Source organism: Mustela lutreola, chromosome 12 (genome assembly GCF_030435805.1).
Source record: "Mustela lutreola isolate mMusLut2 chromosome 12, mMusLut2.pri, whole genome shotgun sequence".
Classification (NCBI taxonomy): Eukaryota; Metazoa; Chordata; class Mammalia; order Carnivora; family Mustelidae; genus Mustela; species Mustela lutreola.
The window spans coordinates 83,743,181-83,762,465 of record NC_081301.1 but is presented as its reverse complement, the minus strand read 5'-3'; the positions used below and the strand labels follow the sequence as shown (position 1 = coordinate 83,762,465).

At 39.2% G+C, this 19,285-nt stretch overlaps 1 protein-coding gene and 1 long non-coding RNA gene across 4 annotated transcripts in view; one reads left to right on the top strand and one right to left on the bottom strand.

Annotated features, from left to right (window-relative positions):
- The window catches only part of PCSK5 (proprotein convertase subtilisin/kexin type 5), a 452,950-nt gene that overhangs the window by 260,076 nt on the left and 173,589 nt on the right, over positions 1-19,285 (top strand). For all 3 annotated transcript variants that reach the window (XM_059143276.1, XM_059143274.1, XM_059143277.1), the window contains exons 13-14: positions 1,497-1,633; positions 15,201-15,344. In XM_059143276.1, the coding sequence (XP_058999259.1) occupies positions 1,497-1,633; positions 15,201-15,344 (281 nt within the window). The remainder of the gene's footprint in view (positions 1-1,496; positions 1,634-15,200; positions 15,345-19,285) is intronic.
- The window catches only part of LOC131813107 (uncharacterized), a 60,924-nt gene continuing 56,978 nt past the window's right edge, over positions 15,340-19,285 (bottom strand). The window contains exon 4 of the long non-coding RNA XR_009346604.1: positions 15,340-15,902. This is a non-coding gene — a long non-coding RNA (uncharacterized LOC131813107). The remainder of the gene's footprint in view (positions 15,903-19,285) is intronic.

Sequence of the window (19,285 nt, the reverse complement as noted above, 5' to 3'; positions counted from 1 at the left end):
TTTATTTGATAGAGAGAGATCACAAGTAGATGGAGAGGCAGGCAGAGAGAGAGAGAGGGAAGCAGGCTCCCTGCCGAGCAGAGAGCCTGATGTGGGACTCGATCCCAGGACCCTGAGATCATGACCTGAGCCGAAGGCAGTGGCTTAACCCACTGAGCCACCCAGGTGCCCCAGAAATCTTTTTCTAAAAGTAGGTTGTACACTCCACACAGGGCTTGAACTCATGACCCCAAGATCAAGTGTTACCTGTTCCAATGACTGACCCAGCCAGGCACCCCCTATAGAAATCTTAATATTTCTTTGGGTCATCAATTCTATATAATATGCCTAGATAAGTGACATGCCTCTTTCTTCATGTGCTTGTTTATACATTATCTATTGACGTTTCTTTATTCTTAATGAGGATTCTGTTTTCTTCTTTTCCTTCATGTTTTGTATCTCTCAGGATTACATCACAGGAAATAATGCTAGCTATTTCATATAGAAATAGGGAAATTGGAGCTTAAAAAATCATTGGAAGAGCTAGAAGAGCAGAATGTAGACCGAACTTACAGGCATGACTCCCTCAACTGGTTAAGATGACTGGACAGGGTCTTTTTACTGAGTCCTAATTTATGAACAATACAGTTCACTTTTTAATGTGAGTAATTTAGTGATGAATAATGCTCTATATCTATACACCATTATTTTCAAGATATAAAACAATTCCATCACTCCTGGAACTTCCACCATGCCCCTTCTTCCCTCCTAGCCCCTGGCACCCACTGATCTGTTTCTGTTTATGATGCCTTTTCTAGAATGTCCTAGAAATTGAATCCTACAGCACATAGTCTTTTATGTCTGACTTTTTTCATTTAGCTTCAATGCCTTTGAAATTAATTCATGTTGTTGCATTTATTAGTAGTTCAATAGTTTTTATTGCTGGGTATTATTTTGTCATGTGAATATACCAGAACTTGATTACCCATTCACTAGTTGAGAGACATCTGAGTTGTTAACAGTTTTCAAGAATTACAAATAAAGCTGCTGTGAACATTCATGTGGAGTTCTTTGTATGAACATATGTTTTCACTTCTTGGGTAAATGTCTGGGAGGGGGATTGTTGAGTTACATGGTAAGAACTACCAAACTGTTTTCAGAGCAGCTGTTCTGTTTGGCATTCCCATCAGCAGTGTAAGAGAGTTTCAGTTGTCCCACACCTTTAATACTTGGTATTATCACTCCTATGGGTAGAGTCATAACCTGGTTTTCCCGATACCCAAATGTTTACCCCTTCCAGAGTTGCTATTACAAGGCCACCACTGTGCCTATTTGCCTGTGGTAGAATGATGACATGCATTTGGGTCTACTCATTGTCAGTGTCCAAGAGGAAAATGGCCTCCAGTATTGAGCTGAACCTGCTGATGGGTACAAAAAGATCACTTATCATGGTCTTGCCTTGACCTTCATTGGATTCTAAATAATATAGAAAACAATGCTTTCTGGTTATCTCACAGGCTTTTTGATCATTCTATGGAAGGATTTAAAAACTGGGAGTTCATGACCATTCATTGCTGGGGAGAGCGAGCCACCGGTGACTGGATCCTTGAAGTTTATGATACCCCCTCCCAGCTGAGGAACTTCAAGACTCCAGGTAGGAACTCCCTTTACTATCATTTGGTTTACTCTGCAGAAACAAGTGATGGAATCTGTTTTGGCCTGGAAGGTTTTTGCATTTATATATCAACATCATCCTTTCTCATGTGATCCTATAGTTGGAGTATCTGTACATATTCCAGTTCTCAGTATTACCATTTGAGGGGTAATGATTGAAGGCTCAAAGAATAAATGTTTTGATCTAAGTATAAGACAAAATGTGACAGCTATTGATTGACATTTCAGAATCTATGCTCTATCTAACCAGCTTCCCCCAGAAGCAAGCTAGCCTCATCTAGAGATGGTTTCCTTAATTATCTGTTCCTCTGAATTTGTTCTAAAATTAATTTTTAGTGCACACAAGACATTGAGCTTGGCCTGTGCAAGCTATGCTGGTTACCAGTAAAGAAAAATGAATGTTGGTATTCTGCCCCATGTAAGCCTAAGAGCTAAGGGAAAGGAATACTTCCTAGATGAGTAAAATGTGGAAATCACGATGTTAACAGAAACACATGGCCTGCCTCCATCTTCCTGCTAATATATGAAGCTTGTTTGTAACACAACGTAAGGGAAAGTACAAATGCAGTTTGGGGCGGGAGACTGAAGATTTTCACAGCACCTGTGTTGTCCACAGTGGAGCCCTATGTAGTACTTGGCTCGGGGACAGGTGATCTGTTTCACAACCACCCCAGCTCCCACCCAGCTGTGGACACATCTGCAGTCATCTAAGAAATCCGTGCTTCCCAGTGCTCTCTCTGTGCAGCCCATCTCAAGAAGATCCAGGCCTGAGGGCTTGTTTGGACTAATGGGTATCCAGTTCTAGCCCTCTCCGGATTGCAGAAGAAATTAACCCAGACATTCCGTAATTCATTGTAAGGGTGTGTGTTACTCAGAGAATTGTGTGCTGCATAGGGCAAAGGAGACACACAGCAGAACAGAGGAATGGATCAGCCATTTGCCTTACTTTTGCCCACCGATCAGGGAAAGGTACTCATTCCGAGAGGTCCATTTTTGGCCATGCATTTGGCGATCTCTTCTCCCTAATTCTGTGATGGGGTTCCTCTGTGTTGCCCCAGAAGACCCACACTCAGGTGGCAGGTCACAACGAATAGGGATAGAAGATTCATTAAAGGGTATCCAGTTCCAGCTCTCTTCCAGCGTGCGTCATGAATAGAGTGTTGCCAAAGTGTGATCGAGAAATCAAATGTTGGTCAACAAGGCAGGATTGAAGGAAACCATTAAAATAAACTAGCCCCTGGTTTCTAGATGCTTTCATCGGTTCCTAACCTACTTAGTCCCCAGGAAATTCCTTTCCCCTCCCTTCCTCCTTCTGGGCCTTGCTCAGTGCTCATGTGATAGAGATACACTGGGTTGTGGCATTCAGGGGCAATGGTGGCTTGGTGACTTGGCTGTGCTGCCCGACCCCAGTGGATCCATTGGCAGGTGACAGTTGAGGGCTCTTACATCTCAAGAGATCCCAGGGAAATCATCACTGTCCAAATTCGATAGCTGTGTACCAAGGGCTGTGAAGCCTTAAGGCACAGACATAGGGGTACACTATCGAGAATATAAGACTAAAAGTGACAGTTCTTTACTGTCACAACTCTAAAGAATGTTGGTGATAAAATGCTTCTCCCCACAACAGCAAACTCCCCCTAGGGGCACACTCCTGGTAGACCTGGTAGACCTGGTATTTATGTGCAAGGGTCAGAGGCTGTGAATGTAAATCTCTCTGCCCTCCAGGAGTTCAGACTTCCTCCAGAGTTGGTGACGATCATCTGTGTTAGAGGCTGTCAGCAGTAGCCCAGATAACCTAGAGTTGTCTCTTTCCCAGCACTGGCTTCCACTTACACCGTTTAAATGTTCATGTGTAGTTCTAGTCACCTCTAGGCATTTTACTGATGTCCTTTTCTGCCAGAAGAGAGATAGCCTAATGCTATTACTGACCTGGAGTCAGGAGGCTTTAATAAATTCACACAGTCTTTGGATATCCTTCCTTTAACCAACCTTCCTGTTTAGGATTAGTCACAATATTGAAAAGGGACTTGTACTTCTATGTGTGGGCATGTGTTTCTTTCCGTGTGTGGGCATCATTGTTTCTCTGGTGTACAGTCCTAGGGAAGGCTTCTCTAATTAGTGAGGGATTTTTTTTTTAGTAAGCTGATAGAAATTCACTTAGAGACTTAGAATTTTCTAGCCCAATTAAATGGTAGAAATCATTCCCAAGTACATAGGTTCCTAATTCCGAACTGAGCTTCTATCTCTTTGTTTCTTCCCACTTGCTTATTATTAAAGCACATATTAAGGATTTTTTTTAATTGAAGTGTAGTTGACACACAACTTTACATTAGTTCGGGGTGTACAACATGGTGACTCGACAAGTCTGTGTTAGCCACACAGGTGTGGCTACCACCTGCACCACACAGCGCTATTACAGGACCCTTGACTCTTGTTTCCCGTGCTGTGCCTTTCATCCCTGTGACCCATTCATTCCATAACGGTAAGCCTGTACCTCCTACTCTCCTTCTCTGATGTTGCTTCCTTCCCTTTCCTCTCTGGCAACCAGCAGTTTGTTCTCTGTGTTTATGAATGAAATCGTATGGTATTTGCATTTCTCTGTTTCACTTTTCTCACTTAGCATAATCCCTTCTGGATTCATCCATGTTGTTAGAGATGGCAAGATCTCATTCCTTTTTATGGTTGAGTAGTACTCCACTGTGTGTGTGTGTGTGTGTGTGTGTGCGCGCGCAACTATGTATATACAGCATTTCTTCTTTATCCATCCATCTCTCAGTGGACACATAAGTTGCTTTTACATCTTGGCTATTGTAAATAATGCTGCAATAAACATAGGGGTACATGTATCTTTTTAAAAAAGATTTATTTATGTACTAGAGACAGAGCACACTACTGTGGGGACAGTCAAAAGAAAGAGAGAAACTCAAGCCGACTTCCCGTTGAACATGGAGCCCAATACAGGGCTTGATTCCAGGACCCTGACATCATGACTCAAGCCAAAATTAAGAGTCAAATGCTCAACCAGCTAGGCCACCCTGGCGCCCCTGCATCTGTCTTTTTGAATCTGTGTTCTTGGTTTTGTGGGTAAATATCCAGTAATGAAATTTCTGGATCCTTCGGTATTTCTGTTTTTAATTTTCTGAGGAACCTCCATTCTGTTTTCCAGAGTGCAGAATGCTCCAGTTTGCATTCCCACCACCAGTGCATGAGGCTTCCTTTCTCTTCACATCCTCGACAACACTTGTATCTTGTCTCTTTTATTTTAGCCAATCTGAATGGCGTGCAGTGATACCTCATTGTAGTTTTGATTTGTGTTTCCATGATGATTAGTGATGTTGAGCATCTTTTTGTGTGTCTGTTGGTCATATCTGCATCTTTGGAAAAATATCTATCTATCCAGGTTCTCTGCTCATTTCTCATCAGATTTTTGTGTGTGTGTGCCAGGCTGTGTAAGTTCTGATACATTTTGGATATTAACCCCTTATCAGATATTTCATTTGCAAGTATCTTCTATCCACTAGGTTGTTTTGTTTTGACGATGGTTTCCTTTACTGTGCAAAAGCTTTTTAGTTTCGTGTAGTCCCAGTAGTATATTTTTGCTGTTGCCTCTTTTTCCTAAAGAGACATATCCATAAGTATGTTACTAAGGGCAATGTTTGAGAAATTACTGGCTGCGTTTTCTTTTAGGAGTTTTATGGTTTCAGGTCTCATATTTTATGTCTTTCATCTTTTTGTGGTTTATTTTTGTGTCTGGCGTAAGAAAGTGACCCAGTTTCATTCTTTAGCATGCAGCTGTCCACTTATCCCAATACAATTTATTGAAGAGACCATCTTTACCCCATTATGTATTCTTGACTTCTTTGTTGTAGATTAATTGACTATAGAAGTGTGGGTTTATTTCTAGGCCCTCTATTATCTTCCACTGATGGATGTGTCTCTTTTTGTGCCAGGACCGTAGTGTTTTGATTACTCCAGTTTTGTAGTAGATCTTGAAATCTGGCATTGTGATACCTCCAGCTTTATTGTTCTTTTCTCAAGACTGCTTTGGCTGTTTGGGGCCTTCAGTAGTTTCACACCAGTTTTAGTATTCTCTTTCTGGACATTTTAACAATCTGTGAGCATGGACTCTTTTGCCATTTGTTCTGTTGTCTTCAATTTCTTTCATCAGTGTTCTACTTTTTAGACTCTAAGTCTTTCACCTACTTGGTTAAGTTTATTCTTTGTGGTGCAATTGTCAGTGGGATTGTTTTCTTAATTTCTTCCTGCTACTTCATCGTTAATGTATAGAAATGCAGCAGATTTCCAAATATTAATTTTGTATCCTGCAACATTACTGAATTCATTTATTCTAGAGTTTTGATGGAGTCTTTAGGGTTTTATATTTATAATGTCATGTCATCTGCAAATAGTGACACTTTTACTTCTTCCTTACCAATTTGTATGTCTTTTATTTCTTTTTCTTGTCTGTTTGCTACAGCTAAAACATCCCAGTACCATGTGTTGACTAAAAATGGCAAGAGTGGGCATCTTTGTCTTATTTCTGATCTTAAAGGAAAAGCTTTCAGTTTTTCACCATTGAGTATGACATTAGCTATGGGTTTGTCATATACGGCCTTTATTATGTTGAGGTATGTCGTTCTAACCCCACTTTGTTGAGAGTTTTTATTATGAATGGATGTTGAATTTTGTCAAATGCTTGTTCTGCATTACTGAGACAATCCTGTGATTCTTATCTCATGTTATTATTGTGGTATAGAACAGTGATTGATTTACAGATACTAAACCACCGTTGTATCCGTAGATTCAATATCACCATGAATGTCCTTTCACTGTATGATTGAATTTGGTTTCCTAGTATTTTATTGAGGATTTTTACATCTGTGTTCATCGGGGATTTAGGCCTGTAGTTTTCCTTTTTTGTAGTGCCTTTGGTTTTGGTATCAGGGTAACATTAGTCTCATAGGATGTATTTAGAAGCTTTCCTTCCTCTTCTTTTTTTTTAATAGTTTGAGGAAAATAGGTATTAACTCTTGTTTAAATGTTCGGTGGAATTCACCTGTGAATCCATCTAGTCCTGAACTTTTGTTGTTGGGAGATTTTTTTTTTAATTGCTGATTCGATTTCTTTACTACTAATTAGTCTGTTCTAGGAATTTATCCATTTTATCTAGGTTCTCCGATTTATTGACCTGTACTTTTTTGTAGTAGTCTCCTATAATCATTTGTATTTCTGTGAGTCAGTTGTTACTTCTCTTTTATTTCTGATTTTATTTATTTGGGCCCTCTCTTCATTTTTCTTGATGAGGATGGCTAAAAGTTTATCAATTTTGTTTATCCTTTCAGGGAACCATCTCTTGGTTTCACTGATCTTTTTATTGTTTTTTAGTCTCTGTTTCATTTATTTATACCATGATTTTTATTATTTCCTTCCTTCTACTAACTCTGGGCTTTTTTGTTCTTCTTTGTATATTTCCTTTTGGTGTAAGGTTAGATTGTATATTTGATATTTTTCTTGTTTATTGAAGTAGACCTATATTGCTATAAAATTCCCTCTATGAACTGCTTTGTTTCCCAAAGATATGGAAACACTGTGCTTTCATTTACATTTGTCTCAGTGTATTTTTTTGTTAACCCATTGGTTGACAAGTAGCATGTTGTTTAGCCTCTACGTGTTTGTGGGTTTTTTCACACTTTTCTTCTTGTAACTGGTCTCTAGTTTCATACTATTGTGGTCAGAAAACATGTGATCCATCCTGGAGAATGTTCTGTGTGCACTTGGAAAGGATGTATATTCTGTTGGTTTTGGACAGACTACTCTATATATCTCTTAGGTCCATCCGGTCTAAGGTGTCATTCAAGGCCACTGTTTCCTTATTGATTCTCTGTTTGGATGATCTGTCCATTGGTGTAAGTCTGGTGTTGAAGGCCCTTACTATTGTTGTATTACTGTCAATTTCTTCTTTTATATCATTTTCTGTGAATTTTGTTGCTCCATTGTACATAGATATTTACAAGTATTATATCCTCTTGTCCTCTTGTTATAGTTTTGTGTTAAAGTCTATTTTGCCTGATATACATATTTTTACCTTGGCTGTTTTTATTTTGTTTTTTTCCTGCTCTCATTTTCATGGAATATCTTTTTGCATTTCTTCACTTTCTATCTATATATCCCTTTAGGTCTCAAGTGAGTCTCCTGTGGGCAACATAAAGATGGGTCTTGTTTTTTTATTCATTCCACTACCCTCTGTCTTCTGATTGGAGTATTTAGACCATTTACATTTAAAGTAATTTATTATTAGGTATGTACTCATTGCCATTTTGTTGTTTTCTGCTTGTTTTTGTAGTTCTTGTCTCTTTTCTCTTGCTCTGTTTTCTTGTGATTGATGACTCTTTAGAGTGTTATGCTTGACTTTGTCTTTACTTCCTATGTATCTGTTAACGGTTTTTAGTTGGTGTGTACCATAGGGTTCATATATAACATCTGAAGTATATAGCAATCTATATTGAAAATAGCTTGTTTGAACAAATTCTAAAAGAGTTTCATTTTTACTACCCCCTTCCACATTTAACATATATGCTGCCATATTTTACATCTCTTTATTTTGTGATTCCCCTTCACTAATTTTTTTTTTAACATATAATTGACTTTACTACCTCTTTTATCCTCTATACTGGCTCCATAAGTGATGGTTCTACTACCTTTACTGTATGTTTGTTTCTACTCGTGAAATTTTTCCCTTTCATAATTTTCTTCTGATTATGGCCTTTTCAACTAAAAAAGTCCCTTTTAACATTTCTTGTAAGACTGGCTTAATGGTTATGTTTTGTTTGGGGAAACTCTATCTCACTTTCAATTCTAATGATAATCTTGCTAGGTAGAGTACTTTTGGATGTGGAGTTTTGTTTTGTTTTGCACTTCAGATATACCATGCCACTCTATTCTGGCATGCAATTTTCTGCTGAAAATCAGCTGAAAGCCTTATGAGGTTTACCTTTTGCATAACTAACTATTTCTCTCTTGCTGCTTTTAATATTCTCTATCTTTAATCTTTGCCATTTTAATTGTTCTCTGTCTTAGTGTAAATCTCATTGATTTCCTCTTGTTTTGAACTCTCTCTGCTTCTTAAGCCTAGATATCTGTTTCCTTCCCAAGGCTAGGGAGTTTTCAGATATTATTTCTTCAAATGAGTTTGCTGTCCCTTTCTCTCTCTCTTTTCCCTCTAGGATCCCTACAATGTGAATGATTGATTGCTTTATGTTTTCCTAGAGTTCCCTTAACCTATCCTCATTCTTAAGCTTTTTGTTTTCTATCTGCTGTTCAGCTCAGATGCTTTCTGTTACCCTGTCTTCCAGATCACTGATCCATTCTTCTGTATCCTCTAATCTACTATTGATTCCTTATAGTGTATTTTTAATTTCAGTTAGTGTTCTTCAACTGATTGATTTTTCTATATATTTCCTGCCTCTTTGTTGAAGTTCGGAGCTCTTCCACTCCTCTTTAGTCCCCTGAGCATCTTTATGACCGTTATTTTGAACTGTTTATCAAGCATATTGCTTATGTACATTTCACTTTGTTATTTTTATGAGGCTTGTCTGTTCTTTCACTCTTTTCATTTGTCTACTCATTTTGTTTGGGTTTCTGTATTTGTTTCTAAGAATTAGACGAAGAGCTACTTATCCTAAACTAGAAGGACTGATCTTGTGTATGGTCATCTGCTTTGCAGACTGTATGTGCCTGGTGACTTTAGCTGGCGGCTGGAAGTCTCAGGTCACTCCATGCTGGGACCACCCTAGTGGACTGGCCTGAGCTGTGTCAGGGTGGTCCTGAGGCAATCTGTGCAGGAGGCACCACAGTCTAATAGCTGAAGCTGAAATGGGTACCAGCCTGGGAATCATAACACTCTGTGCAGAGGGTATCCTGGCAAGATAGCTAATACTGAAGTGGACATGGGCTGGGGTAGTCCCAGTTCTCTCCACGTAGAGAGTTCCCCAACAGAGCAGATGAAACTAAAGTACATGTAAGCTGGAGGGGTCACACTCTTTGAGCAGAGAAGCTGAAGTGGCTACAAGCTATCGGGTCCCAGGGGTCCTTGTGCTGAGGGGCACCTTGGGAGGACAGTTGAAGCTAAAGTAGATCTAAGCTCCATCTGAAGCCCAGAAGGCTCAGACCAGGAGATCATGGGGCACCCTGCATCAGGGAAGTCCTGGCAAGTTGTAAGCCAATTTGTGGGTCTAGAGTATTCCTGGCTACTTGGCACATGTGTCACCTTGGTGAGATGGCTAGAGCTATCGTGAGCACTGATCCAGGTATCCCAATGTGCACCACGCTGGGACTGCCTTGGTGGGACAGCTGGGGCTGATGTGGGCTAGGGGTTTGGGATTTATGGAGGTTGTAACTGACAAGGGCAACCAGACCATGTTCCTGTCTATGCTATCAAGGTGGAAGAGAAACGCAGACCATGGCACTCACCAGCCTCTCGGAGCCAGAGGGAGTTCCAGCAGCTCCCACAATTTGGCTGAGTTTCAGCTGGATCCTTTATATTCCAGTTCCTCTTTTAAATGTTTAAAAGTGTGGGCTAAGGGCCCAGAGCTCACTAAGGCAGCAGAACAGCATTGGCTCTAGACCCTGCTCCTCTCTGTGCTATCACGGTGGAGGGGGGAATGCAAACCGTGGCACTCACCAGCCCCTCCAACCTGGAGATACTTCCACAACTGCCCCTGCGTTTGGTGGAGTTCTAGGGCTGGATCTTACATGTTCTAGTTGCACTTTTAAACTGCTGCAATTCATGGTGTTGGGGGAGGGCAAAGTCCCTTCATGACTCTGTCTCCATCTTTTTTGCCATTCTCTATGTGGTCTATCTTTTCTTGTATGGAACGTGTTCAGTCAGCACTTAGTTCTACTTCAGGAGGAAGAGATTGAGTGTGTCTGTGGAGCTAGTGAATTCAGGGTCTTCCCACATCTTGAATTAGAAGTCCATAGGAAGGATTTTTTTTAATCATTGTCTTTGTTTTGTTAGACATTAGACCTATCTTGGGTTTTCATCCTTGGGCAGATTGCACTTTTATACCAACATGTACAATAGATTTTTCTCATTCTGTATTTACACAGTGATTTCTTAACAGAAAGTTGCATCATCAACTGCAAAATCTCCTGAGTAATTTAGCAAATGGAAAACATTATGATAAGGGAAACATGATGGCCCAAATATGGCAATATCTGATGTGAACTGTGCTAGATTCTAAGGAAATAAGATTACATAATAAGTGAAACATAAAGGGATGAATTGCCCAACAAGTATGTCCCCAGTGGGCTTACGAGACATTTCAGAACGGACACAAATGGAAATAATCAATTATGAGTCAGCATTCTTACAAGTATTATACAAGGGTAAATTTTAGATCCAAACTGATCTTAAGTTAAATGAGCCAGGTTTTAGGGTGACTGGTGGATTGGATTTCCGATAGTGTCCTTGCATTATATGCTCCATTTGTATACCTGAGAGTTGCCAAAGAAAAATGTGTTCTCTTTTGCATTGCTATGAAAAAGCAAGCGGGTCATGAATTTCAGTTAGACATTCATTTCTTGCCACTACTTAATGTATAACACTTGGAATTCTGAGACTGAACGGCACCCTAATTATGAAAAGCATAGTCATTAACATGTAAGTCCAAGGAAAAGCTGGCAGAGGGCAAACACATGTAAAGCAATAGTCTGGCCCAGTGCAAATGTCAAACAACAATGAATGTGGCATAGAGTATGTTGATTTTTAAACTTAAAGGTTCTAAACTCTTGGAAATAAACAGGAAGGTTGTTTCTTATAATGGTTTAAGAACACTGCATTTGGGGCACCTGAGTAGCTCAGTCAGTTAGGCATTTGACTCTTAATTTCAGTGCAGGTCATGATCTCAGGGTCATGAGATCAAGTCCCACTTTGGGCTCCACACTGGGCATGCAGCCTGCTTCAGATTCTCTCTCCCCCCCCATCACCCACCCCTACTCGTGTACTCAGTCTAACAACAACAAAAAAAACCAGCATTTGGCTTCTGAATGGCTTTTCTTTTTTTTAAATTGAGATATAATTGATATGTAACATTATATTAGTTTCAAGCATATAACCTAATAATTTGATATTTATACGTATTGCAAAATGATCACCATAGTAATTCTGGGTTATCTTTAGATTCAGCATACAAGTGAAATCATATAGTATTGTCTTTTTGACATTTCAGTTCACAGAAGGCCTCAAGATCCATCCATGTTTTCACAAATGGCAGTATTTCCTTCCTTTTTATGATATGATTCTACTGTATTATTGCCACTGGTAAAAATACCACATTTTTATTATTTATACATCAATGGACACCTAGGCTGTTTCCACATCTTGACTATTTTGAATACCATGGGAGTACATATACTTTTACAAGTTAATGCTTTTGTTTTCTTCAGATATACCCATAAGTGGAATAACTGAATCATATGGTAGTTCTATTGTTAATGTTTTGAAAAACTGCCATATTGGTTTCCATCACAGCTGCACTGATTGACGTGTCCACCAAGAGTGCACAAGGGCTCCCTTTGCTCCACATCTTCACCAACACTTGCTAGATCTCATCTTTTTAGTAATAGCCATTTTAATAGGGGCAAGGTATATTGTGGTTTTCATTTGTATTTCCTTAAGTGGTGATGTTGAACATCTCTTCACATACCTGCTGGCCTCATGTATGTCATCTTTGGAAAAATGTCTGTTCATATTCCCAACCCATGTTTTAATCAGATTATTTTTCTGATACTGAGTTGTAGGAGTTTTTTGTATGTTTTGGGTAGTAACCTCTCATGAGATACATGATTTGCAGATATTCTCTCCCATTCAGTAGGCTGGTTGCCTTTTCATCTTGATGGCTTCCGTTGCCATGCAGAGCTTTTTAGTTTGATATAGTCTGACTTATTTTCCTTTTTTTGGTTTTTGCATTTGGTCAGATCCGAAAAAATTATCACCAAGACCGATGGCAAGGAGCTTCTGACCTTTTATTATCATCATCATCATCATTATTATTATTATTATTACTGATTCCATCTCTTTACTAGTAATTTCTGATTAGATTTTGTTTCTTAATGCTTCAGTCTTAAGTGGGTTATATAAGTCTAAAAATTTACCCATTTCTTCTAGATCGTTCATTTCGTTGGTATGTAATTGATGATAGTCTAATACTTTATATTTTCATGGTTTTATTTTTATTTTGGTTATAACTTCACATCTTTTTTGTTTGTTTTTTTTTAGAGAGAGTGTATGACCTGGGGGGTAGGGCAGAGAGAGACAGAAAATCTTAAGCAAGGTTCATGCTCAGCATGAAGCCCAAAGTAGGGCTTGATCTCACCATCCTGAGATCATGACCTGAGCTGAAATCAAGACTTAGATGCTTTTGATTCTTTCTCTTCTGGGTGAGCTGAAGTATAGATCTGTCCATTTTGTTTACAGTCCTATGTTACCAGTAAACATAAGTCCTGCGGGCCACCAGTGCCAGCAACCAAGAGGTGTCCCCTGGCAGGCAGCCATAAAAATTTGGGTCCCAGATGAGTACAGGTTCCTTCTGGGAGATATTAGTGAGTTGGAGCAAGACTGAGGGAGAGAGCCAAGATGGTGCCCACTGGAGAGTATTTCAGTAGGACCCTAGCTGTATGTAAAGATAACCAAATAAGCCTCTTTCACAGAAATCCGTGTTTTTCAATTGGCTACCTCTGCCTTGAGCCTTGGAGCTGGCGGGTCCACACAGGCAAGCTCTTTAAAAACTAGTCCATTCACTATAGCCTTGCAGGTCTCAAGCCCTATTCATTTTCAAAGCTCGAGGTCTTGGGGACTCGTCACAGGTACAGATCTTAAAAATTATGGTGGCTGATATGGGATTCAAACCTTCTTGCTTCTTGCAGAGAAACTTTGTGGGGTTTTGAGTCCTGATTGTGGGTCACAATGCCTGGGGTGGGGTTTATTGCAAGATTGTGTCTTGTCCTCTCTTACGTGCTTTCATGTGGGTTTTTTGTTTGCCTCTTGTGTGGGAGCCACTCAGCCTGTTGGTTTTGTTTTCTTTTTCAGAGATTGTTCCCTATATAGCTGTAGTCTCAGTGAGTCTGTAGGAAGAGGTGCCTTCAGGATCTTTCTATACTGTCATCTTAAACTGGAACCCCCAGATGGGTTTTAATAGCCATCTGTACTCTAAGTGCCTTTGAGAAAATTATCAACCTCTATGCCTATTTCCTCACCTCTGTACTGGGAATTCAAGTGCCTACTCCCAATTGTTGTGAACATTGAATAGATTCAAACTTAATAAATGGATCAGCTGACACCTCAAGTTCACCAGTCTTGGGGCTGTGGCAGAACCCTGTCCCCCACCATGCCTGGATTCTCTGTATCTGGCTGAGTGGAAGAGGGACCTTCAGGGAGGTCCTGCTTCCTCCTAGCACTCTTCCATGTTTTTAATGGTTTTTGTCTTAATCACTTTGGCTTATGGTTGATTCTTTATGTGAATCTTATTAAGCTTAGTGACCTGTAAGCAGTTTTTATAAAAAGTAAGGACTAAAGCAAAATGTTCCTTGAGAACCTTCTCTGCAAAGGAGTTAAAACCTGTGGCTCCGGTCTCAAGGCACTCTTGACCAGAAAATGGTTCCTTGCAGCACGGTCTGCTAGAACATTCTGCAGTGGTGGAAATACTCGGTCTTTGCGCTATCCATTGTAGTGGCCATTGGCCACATATGGCTATTGAGCACTTGAAATGTGGTTAGTATGACTAAGGAACTAAATTTTTATATTTTAAGTAGCCAAATGTCTAGAGGGTATCAGTGGACAGCTCAGGTCTATAGCTTAGTATAGTGAAGTATTATTAAGATTAAATGACTAATTCAGTTAAATGGAACAAAGTTGTTTTGTCTTTTCTATAAAATTTTTTTAAAATTTAAATATGGTATTTATATGTAGAAAGACAAAGGCCTCTGTAAAAATCTGGGGTTCTCTTTTAAAACACCCGTAATTTGAAATCAGCCCTTGGTCCAGCTATCTGAGAGGCATTCACTTCTCAGTCTTATAAATGCTGATTAAATGAAGGCTTATCCTATAGTCAGTACGTATGTGATATATCAGTTATTCTTCAACTGGTGGAAAATGTGCAATCCTAGCTATGCACCACATGCTAGGATTCATATGAAAATGCTTAGCACAACTCTTTTACTTTTTCTTTTCTTTTTTTTTTTTTTTAAAAACAGTGGGGAAGAGAATTTTTTTTTTTAAGATTTTATTTATTTATTTGACAGAGATCAGAAGTAGGCAGAGAGGTAGGCAGAGAGAGAGGAGGAGGAAGCAGGCTCCCTGCTGAGCAGAGAGCCTGATGCGGGGCTCGATCCCAGGACCCTGAGATCATGACCTGAGCCGAAGGCAGTGGCTTAACCCACTAAGCCACCCAGGCGCCCCTCTTTTACTTTTTCTTAATGAGAAGGAATGAAATTGTAAAGCTCAAGAGTGAGTGTGGGGTCATGCTATGATTTCATTTTTGTTTCTCAAGGCAAATTGAAAGAATGGTCTTTGGTCCTCTATGGTACCTCCGTGCAGCCATACTCACCAACCAACGAGTTTCCTAAAGTAGAACGTGTCCGCTACAGCCGAGTCGAAGACCCCACCGATGACTACGGCACAGACGATTATGCAGGTGAGCTGGCTTCCAACAGGGACAGAGGCTAAGGAAATAACTCTCGTACATCACCCCACCATGCACAGATCAGCTTCTAGCGATACTCTGATACATTTTCTTCCATCTTCTTTTCTAGTCCTCCCCAAATATTTGCACGTGTATATTCACACAGCACTGTTGTTTTCTTCAAAGCAAAAAGCACACTGTAGAGAGTTTTCATATTCTTTTTCTTTCTCTTGTGGTTATTAAGAGCATATTTCCCTGGTGTCACATATCCTCACAACAAATATTTAAAAGACAGCATAACATCACACGATTGTACTACATTTAATACATAATCTGGGATGTGTAGTTTGCCGGGAGTTTTACATTCTTTTAAATAAGGTTTGGATGAACATCATTATTTTATCAGTCCTTGTTTATATCTTTAATTATTTCCTTAGAATGGAGTTCTGAGAATTACTGCATCAAAGGGAATAATCGGTTTGAGAGCTTGGATACATTTTGTCACATTCCTTTCCAGATAAGATGTACCAGTCTATGCTGGGACCAGCTGTGCCTTTATTATACTCCTTCCTGCCAAAATGGAGTAGAAAGAAAAAAGTAAAAAAACAAACAAAAGAACATTTTAAAAGTTTTATAGCTTTATTAGTAAATCATTTTTCCTCCTTAGTTCTAGGAATTAAACATAATTGTATTGTACCCATTTTTCTATTCAAATTGGCCCCAGTTTTCTTATCTCTCACATTTTTCCATACAGTAGTTCCCTCTTATTTGTTGTTTCCTAGTAGTATTACCACTACTACTAAGTAGTATCCCATTACTAATGGTCAGGAAGCCGACGATCTTCTGATAGATCATCAGGTCAGTAATAGCTTCATGCTACATTACCATGCCTCTACGTTGCCCACACTTCATTTCATCATGCAGGCATTGTATCATCTCACATTGTCACAAGAAGATGGATAAATACAAGATTTTATAGCATATTGATATAATTGTTCTCAGTTTCTCACTGTGCCTAATTTAAAAATTTAATGTTATCACGGGTTTGGATGTATAGGAAAAAAGCATGGTATATATAGGGATTGGTACTATCCGTGGTTTCAAGCATCCACTGGAGGGCTTAGACGCTATCTCCTGCAGATAAGTGGGGGGAGGAACTATTATTTTTCCTAAAAACATTTCCTCGTTTATTGCTTGCTTCCAAAATGTAGTTTTTTGTTCGATGTTCTGTTCTGTTGTTTTGACAAAAAAAAAAAAAAAAAAAAAAAAAATTGGAGGGTAAGGTTTATAGTTTCAGATCTCACTTGTATTTTTTTTTTTTTTTTTTTTTTGAAATTTAGCTCTTCTTTATTGAATGAGCAAAATGAAACAGAAAAAGGGAATTAAAACTGTTTTGGAAAAATCATTTTAGGCTGAACCCTAAATATTGCCCAGAAAAGAAAACCCGTCCATTTGGAAATGCCAAATTAGAGGGAAATTAGTAGAGAAAAAATATGAGGCCTTCTTCCACTAAGAACTATTTGAATATTCACCTCTACCTGGTTCTTGAACAAAGATATACCAGAGCACTATATGGAAGGTCTTTCTCAGGGTGTTAGACCTCTCCTTTTTCCTTTTTCCTTTTCACTTGTATTTTTTTAAAGATGTTAATCTTTAAAATCAACTGAATATCCACATGCATTTTTTTCTAATCTCTGCTTTTTACATTTGGCCATTAATTCATCTGGAACTTATTTTGGTTTATGATATATAGTATGAGATAAAATTGTCTTTATTTTCCACATAGACTAACATTATTGGCTGGGTTATCATCCCATTTTTAAATATTTATTGGAGAGGGAAAAGCAAACTCCCCACTGAGCAAGGAGCCCGACACTGGGCTCCATCCCAGGACCCTGAGATCATGACCTGAGCTGAAGACAGATGCTTAACTGAGCCACCCAGGCACCCCAGGGTCTTTCCTTTATAATAGTAGAATAAATTCTTAAACCAGGGTCTCTTCTGGTACCCCCGTTTCTGATTTTTTAATCTTAATCCAGTAACACCCACGCTATATTTTACTCCCTGTTGAATAGTTTGTTCTCATAATAATTCCTAAGTCCATCTCTAAAGATTCCATTGGAATTTAATGTGAATTTAATGCAATCCCATGGGAAGAATTGTTTAGGTAAGAATTATTTTTATAATATACAAGTTTTTCCATCCAAAACACAGACCGTGTCCCATTTTACCAAAATCTTTTAATTTTATGTTCTATTCTTCTTTTTAGTGTTATTCCTACATATTTTGGGGGTCTTGTTGCTGTGATAATGGAAAAGATGCCATATTCTCTAACTAGTATCTGCTGGTATCTAGGTAATCTATTGGCCATTGCATATTTATCTTCTATCAGGCCATTCTGCTCAACTTTTATTAATTATGTTTTAGAGTTGATTTTCAGGGGCAGTTATAGGTATTACAGCCATTTCATCTGTTTTTTTTGTTTTGTTTTGTTTTGTTTTTTTAAAGATTTGATGTATTTGAGAGTGGGAGCACAAAGCAGACTCCCTGCTGAGCAGGGAGCCCCAGGAGATCATAGCCTGAGCCGAAGGCAGACACTAATCCAATTGAGCCACCCAGGCGCCCCTCTGATTCCTGTCTTGCTGCATTGACTACCACTTAAAGGAGCATTCAGTGCTCCTGGGATATGACCTAACACTTAATGAACTAAAGATAGAAGTACTTCATTAATCACCTTAGCAGAATATCGTAAACATGCACGTGGTTCCTTTTATTCTTGACAGGTACTATCCCAGAGCCCATCATAAGCTGGAATAATTCAAGCAAGCTGAGCTAATCGGAGCTCGGTCATGTTAGATTATCTCATTTTGTTTTGAGCTTGTAACATTACTATTCCCGTGACAACTAGCAAACCATTTCATCTTCTCTGTTAGGAGAAAGGACATCCAAAAACATAAACTGAGCCTAATAACCTGTTGCTATATGCCTTCTGGTAGGTTTCCAATTCACATTCTGGGAATCTCAAAATTCTGAACAAACGGTTCTCTATCTCTGTGGTTTTTCTCATTACCTCTCCGAAATATCCACATTGGCACTTGAGAGAGAACAAAGACAATTATTTCATTATTACCCTGCAACCTAAAATGCTAAACTGCATCTGGGACAGTTTAAGATTACAAAAGAAACAGCACAGCCTGTGAACTGGCCATACAGAGCCCTTTGGCACGTATAAAGCGTAAGTTTAGTGGGGGGCTGGTTAATTGCAGAAATCATCTGGTAAAAATTTAGGGCCACCCATGTTTCCTTTTCTTCAGAGCTGTGACTTTCACCTTCATGAAGAAGTCATCCTGGCTAAAGGCACAGATGGCATTATCATAACCAGATCCCTAGTACTGTTTCATCAAATTCCAGGGGCTGTAGGACCCACAGCTGGCTGAGTTCCAACCCTTACGTAGAGACCCTCTCTCCTGCTGTATCATAGCAGAGAGCTCATAGGTCCTAAGTTACACTAGCTCTAGAATTCAATTTAGAGATCAGTTTTAAGGCTTGGGAGAACACAGGGGAGCTGGATTAAGAAGGCGGACCCATGTTGATGATGTTGGACAAGCCACTCTAATTCTTAAAAAGTCTGTTTTCTCACCAGGTAAATGAGGGTGTTTGAATACTAGATTTTTCTCTAAGTCATTCCTCCGAGGTTCTAACATTTCAGTAACCGTAGACCAGAGCCCTGTAATGACCAAAGGAGATCAAGGTTCAACAGTAAATCCTTTTGATTTAAATAAGTATGGTTCAGACATTTCCGACCTACCAACTTACTGTTTGTGCATGTTTATTACTAGTCAAAATCATGTGAATTTTTAACCGGAAAGCGCTTGAAGATTACAAGCCCAAATGTCTCCTAAAGTACGGACAACAAGGAAAAAGGGGGTTCATTCGAGCAAGCAAAAGGTCTA